This window comes from Melopsittacus undulatus, chromosome 1, assembly GCF_012275295.1.
Source record: "Melopsittacus undulatus isolate bMelUnd1 chromosome 1, bMelUnd1.mat.Z, whole genome shotgun sequence".
Lineage (NCBI taxonomy): Eukaryota > Metazoa > Chordata > Aves > Psittaciformes > Psittaculidae > Melopsittacus > Melopsittacus undulatus.
The window spans coordinates 22,127,726-22,142,647 of record NC_047527.1 but is presented as its reverse complement, the minus strand read 5'-3'; the positions used below and the strand labels follow the sequence as shown (position 1 = coordinate 22,142,647).

Sequence of the window (14,922 nt, the reverse complement as noted above, 5' to 3'; positions counted from 1 at the left end):
TTAAAATATTGAAGATTTATATTGGTACATCAAAAAGGATGTTCTCTGAGACTTTCTCAGTTACATGTGAAACTTTTGCATCATTCTGATAAGAGAAAGTCTTGAGTTGAAGATAGTGGATAAGCAAGTTTAAAAGCCTGTTCTAGTAGGGACTTACAGAAATTATGCACATGAAACTAGGGAGACAAAGCCTACTGTTCTTGCTCCAAAAGTTAGTGTTACATTTAGGACACTCTCTTATGTAGATAGTGTCTATAGCAAAAATTGTCCAAAAGGTCTGTTATTTGCTCTATGATGTCCTTGTTCCATAGCAGTTAAAAGTTGAAATCTGTTGGTGGTGATGATTCTCATTCTTGTGAATCTGTGCATAAAATGTCTTCCCCTGAGGTCTTTGAAGCCTGGTAATAGCCTTCAAGCAAAATATGGGGTTTACAGTATATACTGACTTTAAAATTGTACAGATACAATATGGAGTTGGCTATATTTAGGCGTTTAAGCTCAAAGTGCTGTTGGGTATCTTTGCCATGGGGCTTAAAAATGTACTTGCATTATGCACTTAGTTTCTTCCTGTGTCTTCCTGCAGTCTGAGAATCTCAGATTTACATTTGCCTTCATCTCTGATTAGCCTATGTTGGTTTACTTTTCTCATTTCATCTGGGCCACATGTTTATATCATTTATCTTTCCCAAGGATAAGGTTGACAAGTTTGGGTTGGCAGGGGAGAGACCTCAGCAAAATAGGAAAGCAATTTCTATACCATCAGGGAATTATTCTGCTTTTTTTGTGGAGGCAGGTGAAAAGGACATGCAAATGATTTTCTGTGCAGCTGAAGGCCTATTTTTGGCTCGTGAACTTTTTACAGAGATGCTTAGTGTAGTGTTTGCCGTCCAATGTAGAGGTATCTTTCCAATAAAGGATATTGCTGACACTGCTCCATATCTCAAAAAAAAAAGCTACGTATTGTTACAAGAGCATTTACACAAATGGTTATGGATTTAAAAGGTGGAGAAAAGCAGATTTGTCTAATCAAAGTGATCACATAATGTGTAATGCTCCAAATTCTGAGATCTCCAATTTATTTAAGCTGCATCACCAACAGAGACTTAAAATTCTTTCTTCTGGATCGTCATCCAGCGAAAAATGCAAGCTCTTACAGCTTTCAAGACAAAAGGAAGATAATTTATGACATTTTTTCATTTCTCCATATGAAGTTAAAATAAACTATCTACTGAACTATAACCCTGACAAGTTTTTGTATTTGAGGATGTTTCCCTTGTGTACCTGCTAGAATTCCTATTGCGTGCAAGCATAGTCAGCATTATAACAGCTAATGAAAAGATGAATATGTGCTGAGGTCTTTCTTCTTTGTATAGTGTCCTAATAAACAGAGCACTTCTGGTTTAGAAAAGTGGTGATTAAATTAACCAAATTTCAAGGTCTGCTGGAGAAAATCAGGGCAGTGAGTGTAGTTCTGAGGTTGCAAGGGTTTAACTGAGATTTAATGAGGAAAGACTAGGTAAATAAAACCGCTCTGGTAAAATTCACTCAGAGCTTTTGCCGAGATGGTGAAATCCCATGTAAGAGAACATAAAATATTTCCAGCTTCAAAAGATGTGTATTCGAATAATTGTCTGTTGCATTGCCTTACATGCTTAGGTTATTTGAATAAAGCATTGACAAACTCTGCAGTCTGGAATCTCATTTTTTCAATGCTGTCAGCCAATAAACAGTCATTTTCTAACACCTTGTGGTTGTTTAAACAGTGGCTTAAGGAAGCATGAGCTTAAGAATGACTGACATTAGACCTACTGTAAGTCATTATTCCAGGAAGAATTTGACATGACAGTCAACAAGAAAAGAATTATGATCAATGTCAAAGACATTCATTTTTCCTTTTAACAGAGGATACCTCATTTTTGGCTGGCTCTGGTTCCTTTTTACTTTTCATTCCCTGTTGGGGCTACAGTGTTCAGCTGGGCATTTGAGAGTCTGGGAAAAGAGCTTTTTGGGAAACCACAAATTTTATTCATGTTTGATTTATTTCTTACATTCCCAAAGCAACAACTATTTTGGAAATCCAGATGATTTGTGTGTGACAGGTTACTGATTTAAGTTCATAGTATTATTAGATAATAAGCCGTAAAGTTCAACCATGCTTATCAATAAACCTTTCAGTTTGCAGATTTTTAGCTCTACTGCCGTTGCAGTTCAGGATATGTCTTCAAATAATCAGATTTTTTAGATGGATGCTGAACTAATTTGTCTAGCTGTTGTGGATTACTCAGAAGGCAAATTTGGTGTTTTGACTAGGATTCTGCTTTTTAAAACTTCAGCTTCTTGTTAATTCTACTTTTTGCTGTAACTCAAAATGACTGTACTACTCCTACTATACGTAAACTGCATACGGAGTTTCTGTGAGCACTCTATTGTGTGAAGAGTTGCAACAAGCTTTAAACAGTACAGTGTAATTAGCATATCTGATGATAAACTGGAACTGTAACAAATGCCTGTAATTATAATGTAGGAAACTGCTTTCCTGTCAGTAGAAAGTGTTTACATCCATCCAAAATGTATGCAGGTCATCACGTAAACAACTGATCTGTGTAAGAGGGCTTGTAGCCTGATGCTATCAAGTTTTGTGATGCTGTGCAGAGTTCTGCACGTTTCCCAAAGTTAAGACTCTGACTATTAATGATAAGCATTGTCTTCATTTTCTTGCAAGGAAGGAAGTAGGGGCTAAAAGAGTTGCAGTATTATACAGTGAGTCTTAAGCAGATGGTGAAACAGAGCCCGTTCTCTTTAGAAATTCCAGCTTTAAACCTTATTTATGAACTTCCTTGCCTGAGAGTAGGATTATCTCAGACTTTACTATTTTGTTACTGTATTTTGTGTGTATAATCTTAATTATTTTTCTGTGTGATCTTAGTGTTCACTGCATCAAGATGAGACTGTATCATTTGGCCTACAGTTTCTGTGCAGTCTGCAGGGAGTTAAGCGTAACTTGTTGGGAATGTTAATGGAAGTTGTGCATAATTTGCCTGTGCATCACACTGAAATTTACCCTTTGGGGTTACTGAGCCAGTGAAAATTCTACCGGGTGCCAGAGGACTGACGAAACCATCAGATTATCTTAATGACAGATTTACACTCTCCTCGTGTTCTGTAGTTTTTCAGATTTTGTAACTCTGATTTATGAAACTTTGCAAACCCAAGTCCTTCCTGCTGTACGCTGATCTTGTGACATTTCTTGTAGGAGTCAGGCTTTACTGTGGTGAGAATATGTGGTCAAAATAGCCTGTATCTGAAAATTGTGCCATACTTTATGTATTAATAGACTGCTACCCTCAATCCCAGAGGTGACTACATATCAACAGCATAGTGCTTACATTATTAATAAATACTGAAGCTTAGAAAATGAGAAGCCTTAAGAAAACTGTGTCAGATTGTTCCTATATCAGAAAAAGAGAATAAGGAGTATGCAAGGAGTAGGTAAGTCCCTAATTTAAGAAAGATCTCTTTTCTGTATACTTTTGTTTCTCAATACTTGCAACAATAAGTTGACACTAGTAAATTAAATTAAATATTGTTGCTTTTGCTATTAGAAAAGCAAGTGATCTTCACATAAACTCAGTTCATCTTGAGAGATGAATGACAGTTAGTAAAAAATATGGGCTTGACATTTAGTAGTGTATCATTTTCCTGTTTAAAATGTCCTGCAGAAATCTCGATTATAGCATAGCACTATTCTGTGCTTTCTTAACAAAAGCTTTTAGTGTGTTTAGAGTAATTTTCCATAACAAAAAAAGCCAGTATCTGTGACAGATTACATTACTATACACACCTGCATTTGCTCTGAACCTGCTAGCCTGATAAATTGATAAGTTGGTCGCATGTTGTTTTAAAAAGGCAAAGAACATAATTCCTAGTAAAAGAATGCTACATATTTCTTCTAAAAGGTTAAAAAGCATTTCTCAGGGCTCTTAAATTACCATATTCTGATACCAAGGGAAAATAAAACCTGGGCTTAGAGTCTTGTTTGTACTTAGAGGGCTTTCCGGACAGGAAGGCAATCTTGATGCAATTCAGTAAGCCACAATACCAGTGGGGCATTACAGGTGAAAAAATTGCAGCTGTACCCCTCACCACAATGTATTACAACTGTACAGTGGAATATTTCCTGTACAGAAACAGGGCTTGGTTAACTTTGTTTCCCAAGAGTAGATCACATTAAAATGTTATAAAATCATGATTTCCTGCATTTGAATACTTGTGGTTTCTCAACTGGTTCCAATATTACAAAGGGTTTTTTATAGCTTCTATTAGTTGAAGATGTATAGAAGTTTTTTTTCCAAAGTTAGCTAAAAGGCAGTTATGTATTTTTAAAGAACAGTTTCTCTCAGAAGACAGGAGTTTTCTTTCACATCTATTACACACATTTCTTATGAGTATTTAATATTTATTTTATAAATTGCAGTATAGATGTAAATTTAAATAAAATTAAATAAATATGCTAATAGGACCATAAATAAATTTGTTAAATAGAGTTGAAAGAGCTAAGGTATATGTCATTACTCAGGCAGCAGAACAGTAGTTGTTTTCATTATTCAGCTAAAAACCTCAGTATGAATAGGGAAAAAATTAAATTAAGCAGATATTGCATATTCAATCTTAAAGTGAGTATTTATAATTTAAATGTTCTAGCTTTAGGACAAAATTTCTTAATAGAATTCAAAGAGAAGTCAAACATATTCAGTGAAGAAATTATATTGGATAATTTTGAAAAACTTTTAGAGTTGTGGTGTCTGATTTTTCCTGAGTGTTGAAAATTGAGAGTGAACCATGGAATAACTTTAACTGCCCAAAATATACGAGTATGTAACAGGTCAAAATGGTGTCAAAGTACAGAAAACAGTAATAAAAATACAAAGGGGATTGAGCTGGGGGGACAGCAAATTTGTACAGTGAGAATATTTTTAATGCTACTACTACTGCTAATCTTAATACTCGGCTGAATTTTTACCTCACCGTAAACCACTACATCTTTTTTTTTTTCTTTGTTATTTTATTTGGATCTTCATGAAAAGGGAAAATTGGTGGTCTGTAGCTGTGCCAGGAGAGGCTACTTTCCACACTGATCTGATACAATCTTAGCCCTGAGGAAGGCTAAAAAAATGTTATCCAACGGGCAGTTCGGTTTGTAGCACGATTTCACAATGTCAATCACATAAGATAAACAGGAGCGTGGATGTTGAAGTATCATACAGTTGTTCAAAATGTTGTTCCACTGGTCAGATTGGACTGTGTGTGTTGTGTGAACAGGCATATTAAAGAGGTTTTATTCCATTTAATGTTGATTTTCTCTTTCATTTCTCTGTAATATACTTTTCTACAGGAAAGTATATTTCTTTTGCGATTTTACATAAATAATACTTCCAGATCGAATTTAAAAGTAAAGTTCTTGGTAGTTATTGCCAGAATTGTTTTCCTAATAAAAATCTGGATAAAGCTTTTTATTTCCTACTACTACTGTTCACCTAAGGGGAGAATTGTATTTTTAAGGCAGTTGGACCTAAACCAGTAAAATATCCTAATAACAGAATAGCTTTATGACAGAGCAATTAGTTTACTCATGCTCAGGAAGCTGGAGTTAAAATCTCAGCATGGGTTGGTGTCTTACACAAAGTGCTAGTTTGTACTGTATTCTGCCTCTCATTCACTTAGGTGGCCCTGCTTGGAGGAGATAAAACACACACATGCTTCCTGTCTTCTGTGTGCATTTTCTTGTACAGTAGTTGTTTCTGGAACAAGAATAACTTCATTTCCAAGAGGAAGCGCCCACGATCTGAGGGACTGAGATTCAAGACATGAACATTTATTCCGTGAAAGCTTATTTTATAGGAAAAACATGAATCAAAAGGAAGCATCACTGAAAACAACATTAAGCACATTCTGCAACCCAGCTGTTAATATCTTTCTTTCTCAGTTGGACAAGATGTACTTTGCAGCCTAAGAGATCTACACATGTATAGTTAAATTTTTTTTTCATATTGATTTAAAAATTGTATGTTCCGATATTTAATAAAGCAATAATACTTTTATATAGCTGTCATTCACCAACCTCAAAGCAGTAGGCAGATGGCTGTAGCTTTTTCCTAGAGGCAAAAAAGATGTCTGTGAAAAAGATGGGATTAGCTGAGAATTTGAGGTATTTTTATTATTTCTATTGCAAATGGCAGTGATGTCTCTATCTGGGATCTGTTAGCTTTATGACAATATGTATAGTGAATAATAGGTATTGAGCATTTACGGTAACATAACATCTTGTGGAAGTGCACTAGTATTGGCCCTCAGCTCAGCTAGAGAGCTTAGCTGTAGAAACTTATCTAGTGGTAAGTGGTGTGTACCCAAAGCTTTTAAAATCCAAATTAACAAAGTATTCTGAAGCTGGGAGGATAACGTCAGGACATGGGAAAATCTATAAGCATGCTGTGATTATAAAAGCCTTTAAAAAGCACATATGGATCAACAGGCATTTGTCTTCCATTGTGTTTTATTATTACACATAACTTTATGAGGGAACAAGGAGTATCCATGTGGTCAATAGCGTGTACAACACATGGATAAAAATATTGATATGTAACATAGGATTAACAGATTCTATAGCATGTTTTGACCCCTGGTTTCCAAAAAGGACTTAATTGATTCTGGTACAGGTAATATGTAAACATTATATGAAGAATAAGAAAAAACATGATCTATCACATTGCAGTTCATTAATGGTTATACTTCCAACAGTTATTAACAATGACTTGCTAATAGGTTGACAAATGTGGTAAATTTCTTGAGGGATACAGGTTTTTAAGGGCGCTTTTGAGTTTCTTTTTGGTTTCTGGTTCTTCTTTTTTTATGAAATGGATATGATAAAGGTTTCAGCTTTGCTCAGGTTGAGATAGTTTCTATTTGTAGAGAGTTGATGTGGGTTCACAAACGTGATTCTCATAATACCTATGTTAATGTAGTATATATGATTTTTTTTTCATAAAATAGGACAAAACAAGAAATTCATAGGGAACAGGAATCCACACACTCCTAATTCAAAAGATTTCTGCTCCAAGGCAACTATTTCAGCTGAGTGGTTTCTTTGTGTCCTGTACTCGCAGGGGGCAGGACTGAAACTGCCACTTGGAGGAAACTGCTTTCCTTCCTATCAGAATTTGTTAATACACCATTTCCATTCTTCATCAGAACAGTGCCAAGCATTAGCAGATATCCCGTGTCTATAACTGACATCAGTAAAGAGAAAAAGAAGGAACTTTTAAAACCTCTGCTTTGCTTTAAATGTATTTTTTTTACTAACAGTTTTTGTTATAAGTACTTAGTGTTCAGGCTGTTTTCATGACGATTTTGACTTCTGTTCTGTGTTGTTAATGCTGCTGAAAAAAAAAAGCTTTTGACTGCTGTTATGCTCTCTGTTGCCGTAATCATCTTTCTAAACAAACTTTTGTATCATAGTATATGGTTTTCTTGCAAAATTAAACTAGGAGATTGTTGGTTACATCTGAGTTGAGTTAAATAACAGTTTCATGCACATGTAAGTGACAGGGACTGTGCAGTGATGGTTCTGTCTGCGTTTTACAGGTGAATAAAATCCTTGCTATTAAAACTTTCTTCAAGAATTAGGAAAGAAAATAAAAAGCTATGGAGAAGTGTCTGTTGAAGAAACATGCTTGGGTTTTGGCAGAGAAGTTTGTGGTTAACTATGCTTTGTTAGTGTTCTGTTTTATAGGGGCAGTGCTAGCGCTCACATTTTCTAACAGATAACAATTGTCTGAATTATGGCTTAGGTTTTATTAAAATATTTAAAGGTAAAAGCACCATATTTAATTCTACATGTGGGGAATTTTTTGTTGCAGCTAATTCACTTATTCCCACTGCCTATGACTCAGTTCTGGCATTATAGCCCATTTCCAGGCTTTCACAACTATTATTTTTGGCAGCTAATATTGCCCAGAGCTACCATCTTTCCTTAAACTTATCCAGATCAGGCATTAGTAATAAACCCCATAGAACAAATAAAGCTAGATATGTAGGAATCAAAGACTCTAAGTCAACTAAGTCTTTTTCAAGCTTAAAACTAGAAAGCTTACAGTTTAGACAGTCCCAAAGCATGAGCTGTATTTTGTATAGGCAATCACATAAAGCGTGTCTTTGACCTTTTACTTCTAATGTGCAGACAGCATCTCGAAACATGCTGTCTCTTGCTCTGGTAGATTTCTTGATATATTACAACACAGGACAAAATGAGTGAGCGGTGATACGGTCTTTTTGGCAATTCGTACTGCTGAGTCCAGTGGTCATTCCTGTGCCTTTCCAAATTCTTCATAATTCGCTTAAGAGGTTACCCTGAAGTCCCTAAGTGACAGGAATATTGAAGTACCTACTTTTCTTAGGAAAAAAAATACATATATATATATACACATATATATATTTATGTTTAGATATGTATATATAAAGAGAGATTAATGGCCTTACTGATCATTTTATGTTTTTCCTATTGTAGTGCTACTTATGAAATTCCTTTATTGTGCTCTTTAACTTGTTCTTCCAGATCATTAATCTTAGTGGGAATAGAATTCATCACGTTGCTTAGTCTCTTATTCAATGTCCACTACTTGCCATTCTAATCCAATTTTGTGAGATTCACATTAGAGCGACTTGCATATTAAAACAAAGGAAGTTTTGTTTGAGGTGTAATTTAAAGGAAATATCTTAAATAATAGGATAGCTTCATGGGACGTCTGTTGCACACGTGTTACTCATTGACAGGAGAAGATAACTTTGGTGCTGATAGGCAATAGGAGGCACAAGATCAAACCAACTATTCAGATACATTGAATCAGATTCCAAAAGAAACTCGAGGTATTTTAAGGACTGAGATTTAAAAATACGCAGAAATACGCACTGCTGGATGTAGAAGTACCTGTACAATTACAAAAGCCTGCAACCTTTTGTAAGAAATTATTCAGATAGGAAATAGGCCAGTATTGCAATATTTTAAATAAAATCAAATGTAGGCTGTAGAGGTTTAGAAAATAAGTATGTGAGTGTGAATGACTTCACAATGTAGTCTGAAAGATAGCAAATGATGGAAGTTGCTGTTTATGTGTTCATAGTTAACATAGGGGAATTCCTTGGATACGTCTGTAATTGAAGGGTAGGAACATTGCTGTGGTATTGTGGTCTTGAGTGTTTGTCCACAGGCATTAAACATTAAAATAAGTCAATACTGAGAAGTATTGAAATCTAAAACTATAGTGACACAAAGAGCAAAAAAGACTATGACAACAAACACAATAATATAATATTTCATGTTGCTGCACAGCACTGTTGTAGAGTTAGCATGGTTCTCTTAGTTAACAGAACCAAGAAGGATGTTTTCTGGTTCATTAAGCCCAGCCTCCTTCCAGTGATTATTACTGTCTTCAGCTTATCAGATCAAGCTTTTAAAAGCAGCTGTCACAGGCACAAAGGCTGTCCTTGAACCTCCCTCTGTTTCTTTTTGGGTTTCTAGCCTTACACTTTATTCATAGAGCAGCTCTGTTTTGATCCATACTTCTACAGATTTTTTCTGCCATTAACTATTTCTCTCCTGAGGTTTCTGCGTAGAAAAATCATGTTCCATTTGTTTTCCTTCATTTAGTCCTCAATTCTGCACAGATCCCAGTGTGAGTTAATACACTTTTAACACGAAGAATTGGAAATGTGTGTCATATCCCAGATGAAGCCCCACTGGTGTCTTACACAAGTTAATTCTTATTTGCCTCTTTGCTTTCAGAAGTATCTCACGTGACATGTCTCAGAATGGCATTTGCTTTTTCCAGGCATTGTCATACTGCCTCACAATTTTCCAGCTGACATTTGCATACCTTCACCATTTCCAATTGAATATGCAGCTTATAAACAAATGTGTTGCTATCTTTATGTATATGATATGTGCTTTTTGATGTTAAAATAATTCCTTTTTCTCAGACTGTAGTCTTTGAAATTAAATCAGCACTCCTGATTGATATTGCTATGCTTCCCTCTGTTATATACATTACTGGCAGCAGAGTTTTGCAGGCAGTTATCAGGCACTTTTTTTGTTTGGTTGATTTTCCTCCATCCTGAACTAAAAAATGTTAGTAGCTGCAGTTGCTTTCTGCAGTCTTCAGGTATCGCTGTGACTTGACACATGTAGTAAAAATCCATGCTTCAGGCTCTGTGGTTCCACATGTTAATTCTTCCAGAATTCTTTGGTGATTACTTATGTTCCCTTACCCTCCTCAGCTTGAACCACTGAGCTCCCTGAATTTTCCTTCTTAACCTTCATTCCTGCTAATTAATCAGCCTGCTGTCACCTTCAAGTGCTTTATAGTCCTTACTGAGTAGCAAGGAAGAATACTTACAGAGCTCTTTCTTCTAGCTGTGCTGAGATTTTCTTACAACTGTACCACATTCTTACTTTCTTTCCTTGTTATGTATATATGTACGTCTTTACACAGACACAAAGGGATACAAAAAAGTAATAGCACTTTTTTTACTATTTGCTTTATGTCAGCTTGATTTTTATTATATCTTGAGCGTGTGCAAATGCCATAACTGGATTTCTCTATCTTTAATTCTAAAATCTTCATATCTCACTGAGTTTGCATTTGTTTTAAAGTCATACTTTCATTCATTTTCATGCTATTATTAAAGAAAAAATAAGAAAAAAAGGAGGCCTAAGACACAACCTTTTAAAATATATGCTTTTATTAAAATTTTCTGCTCTCTTTAGAAATATCTCTAATAACATTCTCTCCCGGTCCAGTGATACATCCAGAATAATCCAAGTGGCTTATATACAGATTTAAAAATAAGGGATGTAATTAAACCGAAGGTACTGTGTATTTATTGGGTTTGGGTTCTCAAAATAGTTTGTCTTGATAACATAATGTGATCACATCTGATGAATTTTTTAGCTGCAAAATACAAGTAGTGATCAGTTGAATTGTCTTGGTTATTGGTTACTGTGGAACAAGTAGCTGTTTCTGTGCCTAGCAAGAGAAAGTTTGAAGCATTATACTGCAGTGATGTTGTAAAAACATTTTAAGTAAAGATAGCACGGAGACTGAGTAGTGGTTAAAATTCTGATTTTCTATATGACAGCTTTTATTTAGTTTACTAAATAAACTAAAAAGCACTTTTAGTGTGTAAAGTAATTCCCATTATATTTGTGATCAAGAATAAAGTAATTATGCCTTCTCCCTTTCATCACAGATTCCTTGCAGCTTGGAGTATTGGGATGAGCTTCAGAAATCATTTGTTGCATTCCGGGAATTCAGTCTGTCAGAAAGCAAAGTCTGTGAACTACAGCTACCAAGTATCAACCTTGTGAATGATCAGAAAGAGCTCATAGCCTCCGACCTGTGGAGGATTGTCCTGAATAGCAGTCAGAATGTGGCTGATGACCAAAGGTAATTTTAAAAGAGGAGAGAAAAACAGAAATCTAATGCTACACTCTTGAGAGATCTTTATAAAGAAACTTAGGAAATAAGATACTGTTTTCATATGCTGTAAGAGTAGCTGGTCTTAAATGACCCTCAGACTTGTAGTTCACCTTCATGCAAGGGCATGGATTATGCACAAAAAGACCTCTCTTAGATTTATAGGCAGCCTGGCAGCATTACATTTGTCCATTTTCTGAATACAAGGATTACTGTAGAATGAAGACAAACAGGCCGTATACTGAAACCTCTTAGCTGCACAATGCAGTAAACTTAGCTAGTTAACAAAAGAAGGGTGAGGCACAATCCATTGTATAACATAGCAGTAAACATTCTTCTTCCATGTACTCTCCATACATCACCATTAATTTGTCCTCAATGCAAGTCAATGAGTAAAATAAGCCAAGTGACTATTTTAAATATATTAAACAAAACTTGAGTACTTCAAGAGCATTACATTATTATTTACAAAGCTTGCCTATAATGCTAACAGTAAAAGAAAAAGAAAATTCATCAGTGTTTCCAAACACTGGGATCATTTTTCATTGTTTACAGCTGGAAACAGTGTACAATGATAAATACTCTGCATTCATCCAGTTTTGGTTAATATGTAAAGTGAGAAGAAATGAGTAGAAGTTCTCTACACAAACAGCAGTGGAATTGCGCTCAAAGATCTTCTTAATATTGTATAGCTAGAGCAGAAAACCCAGAATGACCCTGTTGAATCATTGGTATTTGCTGATTGTTGCTGCCTGTGTATGAACACATGCTTGAATGAGTGTGCAGCATCCAACATATATGTTATGTGAAGCTACAGAAATCAGAGAAATCAGGAAATATGAACATGGCTAACGAAATCAATGAAGAAAATTGAACATCTGGTTTCCATTAATAGTATCAGGTTGGAAATGATTTCTTGATGTTAATTGTGAAAGAATGCAGTTTCATCATTGAGAAGTTAAGTGTTTTAGACAAGGTTAATTCCTCTGAATGTGGGACCTTGGCAAAATTGCCTTCCTGGTCAACTTAACACCACAGAAATGTGAACTCGGTGGGAACTGAAAATGAAGTAGTGAAATTTAGTAGATTTTTTTTTTCCATCAAAATTTTGGCAGTTTAATTGTGTTTACTGTTTTCTGCTCAAGTAGGGTTCATCACTACATGCAGTGTTTCGTTCAGGGAGATCCGATAATGTAATGAATTGAAATTGTTCAGAAAGATGTCCCTGTCCATGGCAGGGGGCTTGGAACTAGATGATATTTAAGGTCACTTCCAACCCAAGCCATTCTATGATTCTGTGACCAGCCTGAGGTGATTCTTCTCAGAGAAACTTAACAGGTCAGAAAAACCTCAGAGAGGAAGCTTTGACCTATGGTGCTTGAGGCACACTGTTGCTTTCTTGAAGACACTGGTTGTGTCTTCAAGAAGATCATGCCAGTCACATGTCACTGACCTGGAGATTTTGAGACTCTTCACAAACACTGAAATGCATATAGTTACAGCTACAAAACAAGGTTAAGGTAACAGTTAAGCTCCAAAGGATCACATTCTATTAAAGGAAAGCCTTGTTAGGAGGTGGTGACAGATGCTGGGGGCCTGTAGAGAAAGGCAACTTTTGTAGACCCCTAGTAGCAGATAGGAAGTCTGTGCTGGCAGTAACTGTGCTGAAATTTTGGCTTCATCAAACAAACATACTGCTAACAATTTGGATATTTTCTTGCATCCAAGAACCCTAAAATGTATTCTGGATTCTACATGTCCAAAAATGCCAAACTTTTTTGGTTCTGGGAGAGACTACCCCATGTCATGGTAAATTTCAATGCTAGGCTGTTCCTGAAGCAGACATTTAACATGAGATAGTACAGACCTGTGAGAAGAGCCAAAAGGAGCCATGCTCAAAGCTAGTGCCAAGTGTTAAGACTATGGAACTTCAAGACTGAGGGATTTGCAAGTGAGAGGATCTTTGTTATCCTGGACACTCATGATGATTTGGCATCAATTACATGCTGTAACTGTGTGATTGATTAGCAAATTTAATTCACTATTAATTGTAAAATACAAAAATGCTTAGATTTGATGAAGTTTATTGTCTCAGTCTGATCTTGCATTTTGGGTCAGACTAACAGCTGGCATATGCATGCATATGCATGCAGCTGCTCCTCAAGGATATTTTTTCCTTCAAATTCTGCAGAGTTGGTTTTGTATTTTTTTATGGTAACCTCTATGATATGCTAATTGTTAATACCACAGAGCTGGTCCCTTGTGTTTGAAGTACTTTATTACTGATTCCTAGCATCAGTTATAAAGTATGAAATTTATGTGGCTCATGTGACAGGAAAACAACGTTTGTGAGAAGATGTAGATCCAGCTGATATGTTCAGCAGTAGCTGGCAGGCTGAAATATATCAACCAATAATGAATATAGGAATGTGCAAAGATGTCATGATCTAAATCTTGTGGTAAGCAAGCTTTTTCTGAGTTTGATCAGTTACTAATTAGAAGTATAAAAATCAAAGAGCTATCTGGTTAAGGACATAATTTTTATGTGTATATTGTTTATTTTTAAGAATTTTGCAGACCATTCATTATTCAATGAATGTATAAGGTTTGAATACATTTATCAGTGTTTATTCAATGAATGAAGAAATCTGAAGTAAGATCTAAATAAAATAATTCAGCATTCCCTTGGGGATTCAGCATAGTGTCTCTCAAAGGAATCATATATGGCATAAATGACTGTTTATGAAAGACCTTAAAATAGGGAATTAAAAGAAAATTATCATAAAATATTTTCAGAGATTGCATTTTTGTGTTGCAGTACTAGCAAATTATAATCAAAATTACTTTCGTTTAAAGCTCTGTTTGGTTGGTGAGACACTAAAGCTCCTCCTTAGTTTGGTTGGGAGGAGTTTATCATTCTTTGTTTAAGTGGGTTACAAATGTTTTATATATTTGTGCATCTCCGGTGTAATGTAAACAGTATTTTTATAATTACTGACATACTAATGTGAAATAGTAATTGAAAATGCCTTAAGATACAAACCGTGAAACAAGTACAAAAACATTTAAATAAGCCTTAAATTGCTACTTTTTAAAAATTAAAGTGAGGAATCATGATCATGTTTCTTGCTAATTGTTTTAGCTTTTATTCAAAGTAAATGATGTACTGGATTTTGACCTCTAACAATTTGGGTTCAGACCAGCAGTTGAGTCATAAATTAAATGAGTTAAGTGGTCTCTTTCTTCTTCCCAGTGGATATTTTCCCATGTTGCGGTTTCATCACAAATGGCAGTTTTGGTTTAAATATTCCACTCTTAAAATAACAAGAATAATGCAGGTCACTGTTAAGCCATTGTTCCCAGTTGCCATATATTTAAATCGAACTGTTTTGCTTGA

At 35.3% G+C, this 14,922-nt stretch overlaps 1 protein-coding gene across 1 annotated transcript in view; it reads left to right on the top strand.

Annotated features, from left to right (window-relative positions):
- VPS13B (vacuolar protein sorting 13 homolog B) overlaps positions 1-14,922 on the top strand; it is a 449,503-nt gene that overhangs the window by 375,016 nt on the left and 59,565 nt on the right. The window contains exon 40 of the mRNA XM_034068500.1: positions 11,299-11,495. Within this exon, the coding sequence (XP_033924391.1) occupies positions 11,299-11,495 (197 nt within the window). The remainder of the gene's footprint in view (positions 1-11,298; positions 11,496-14,922) is intronic.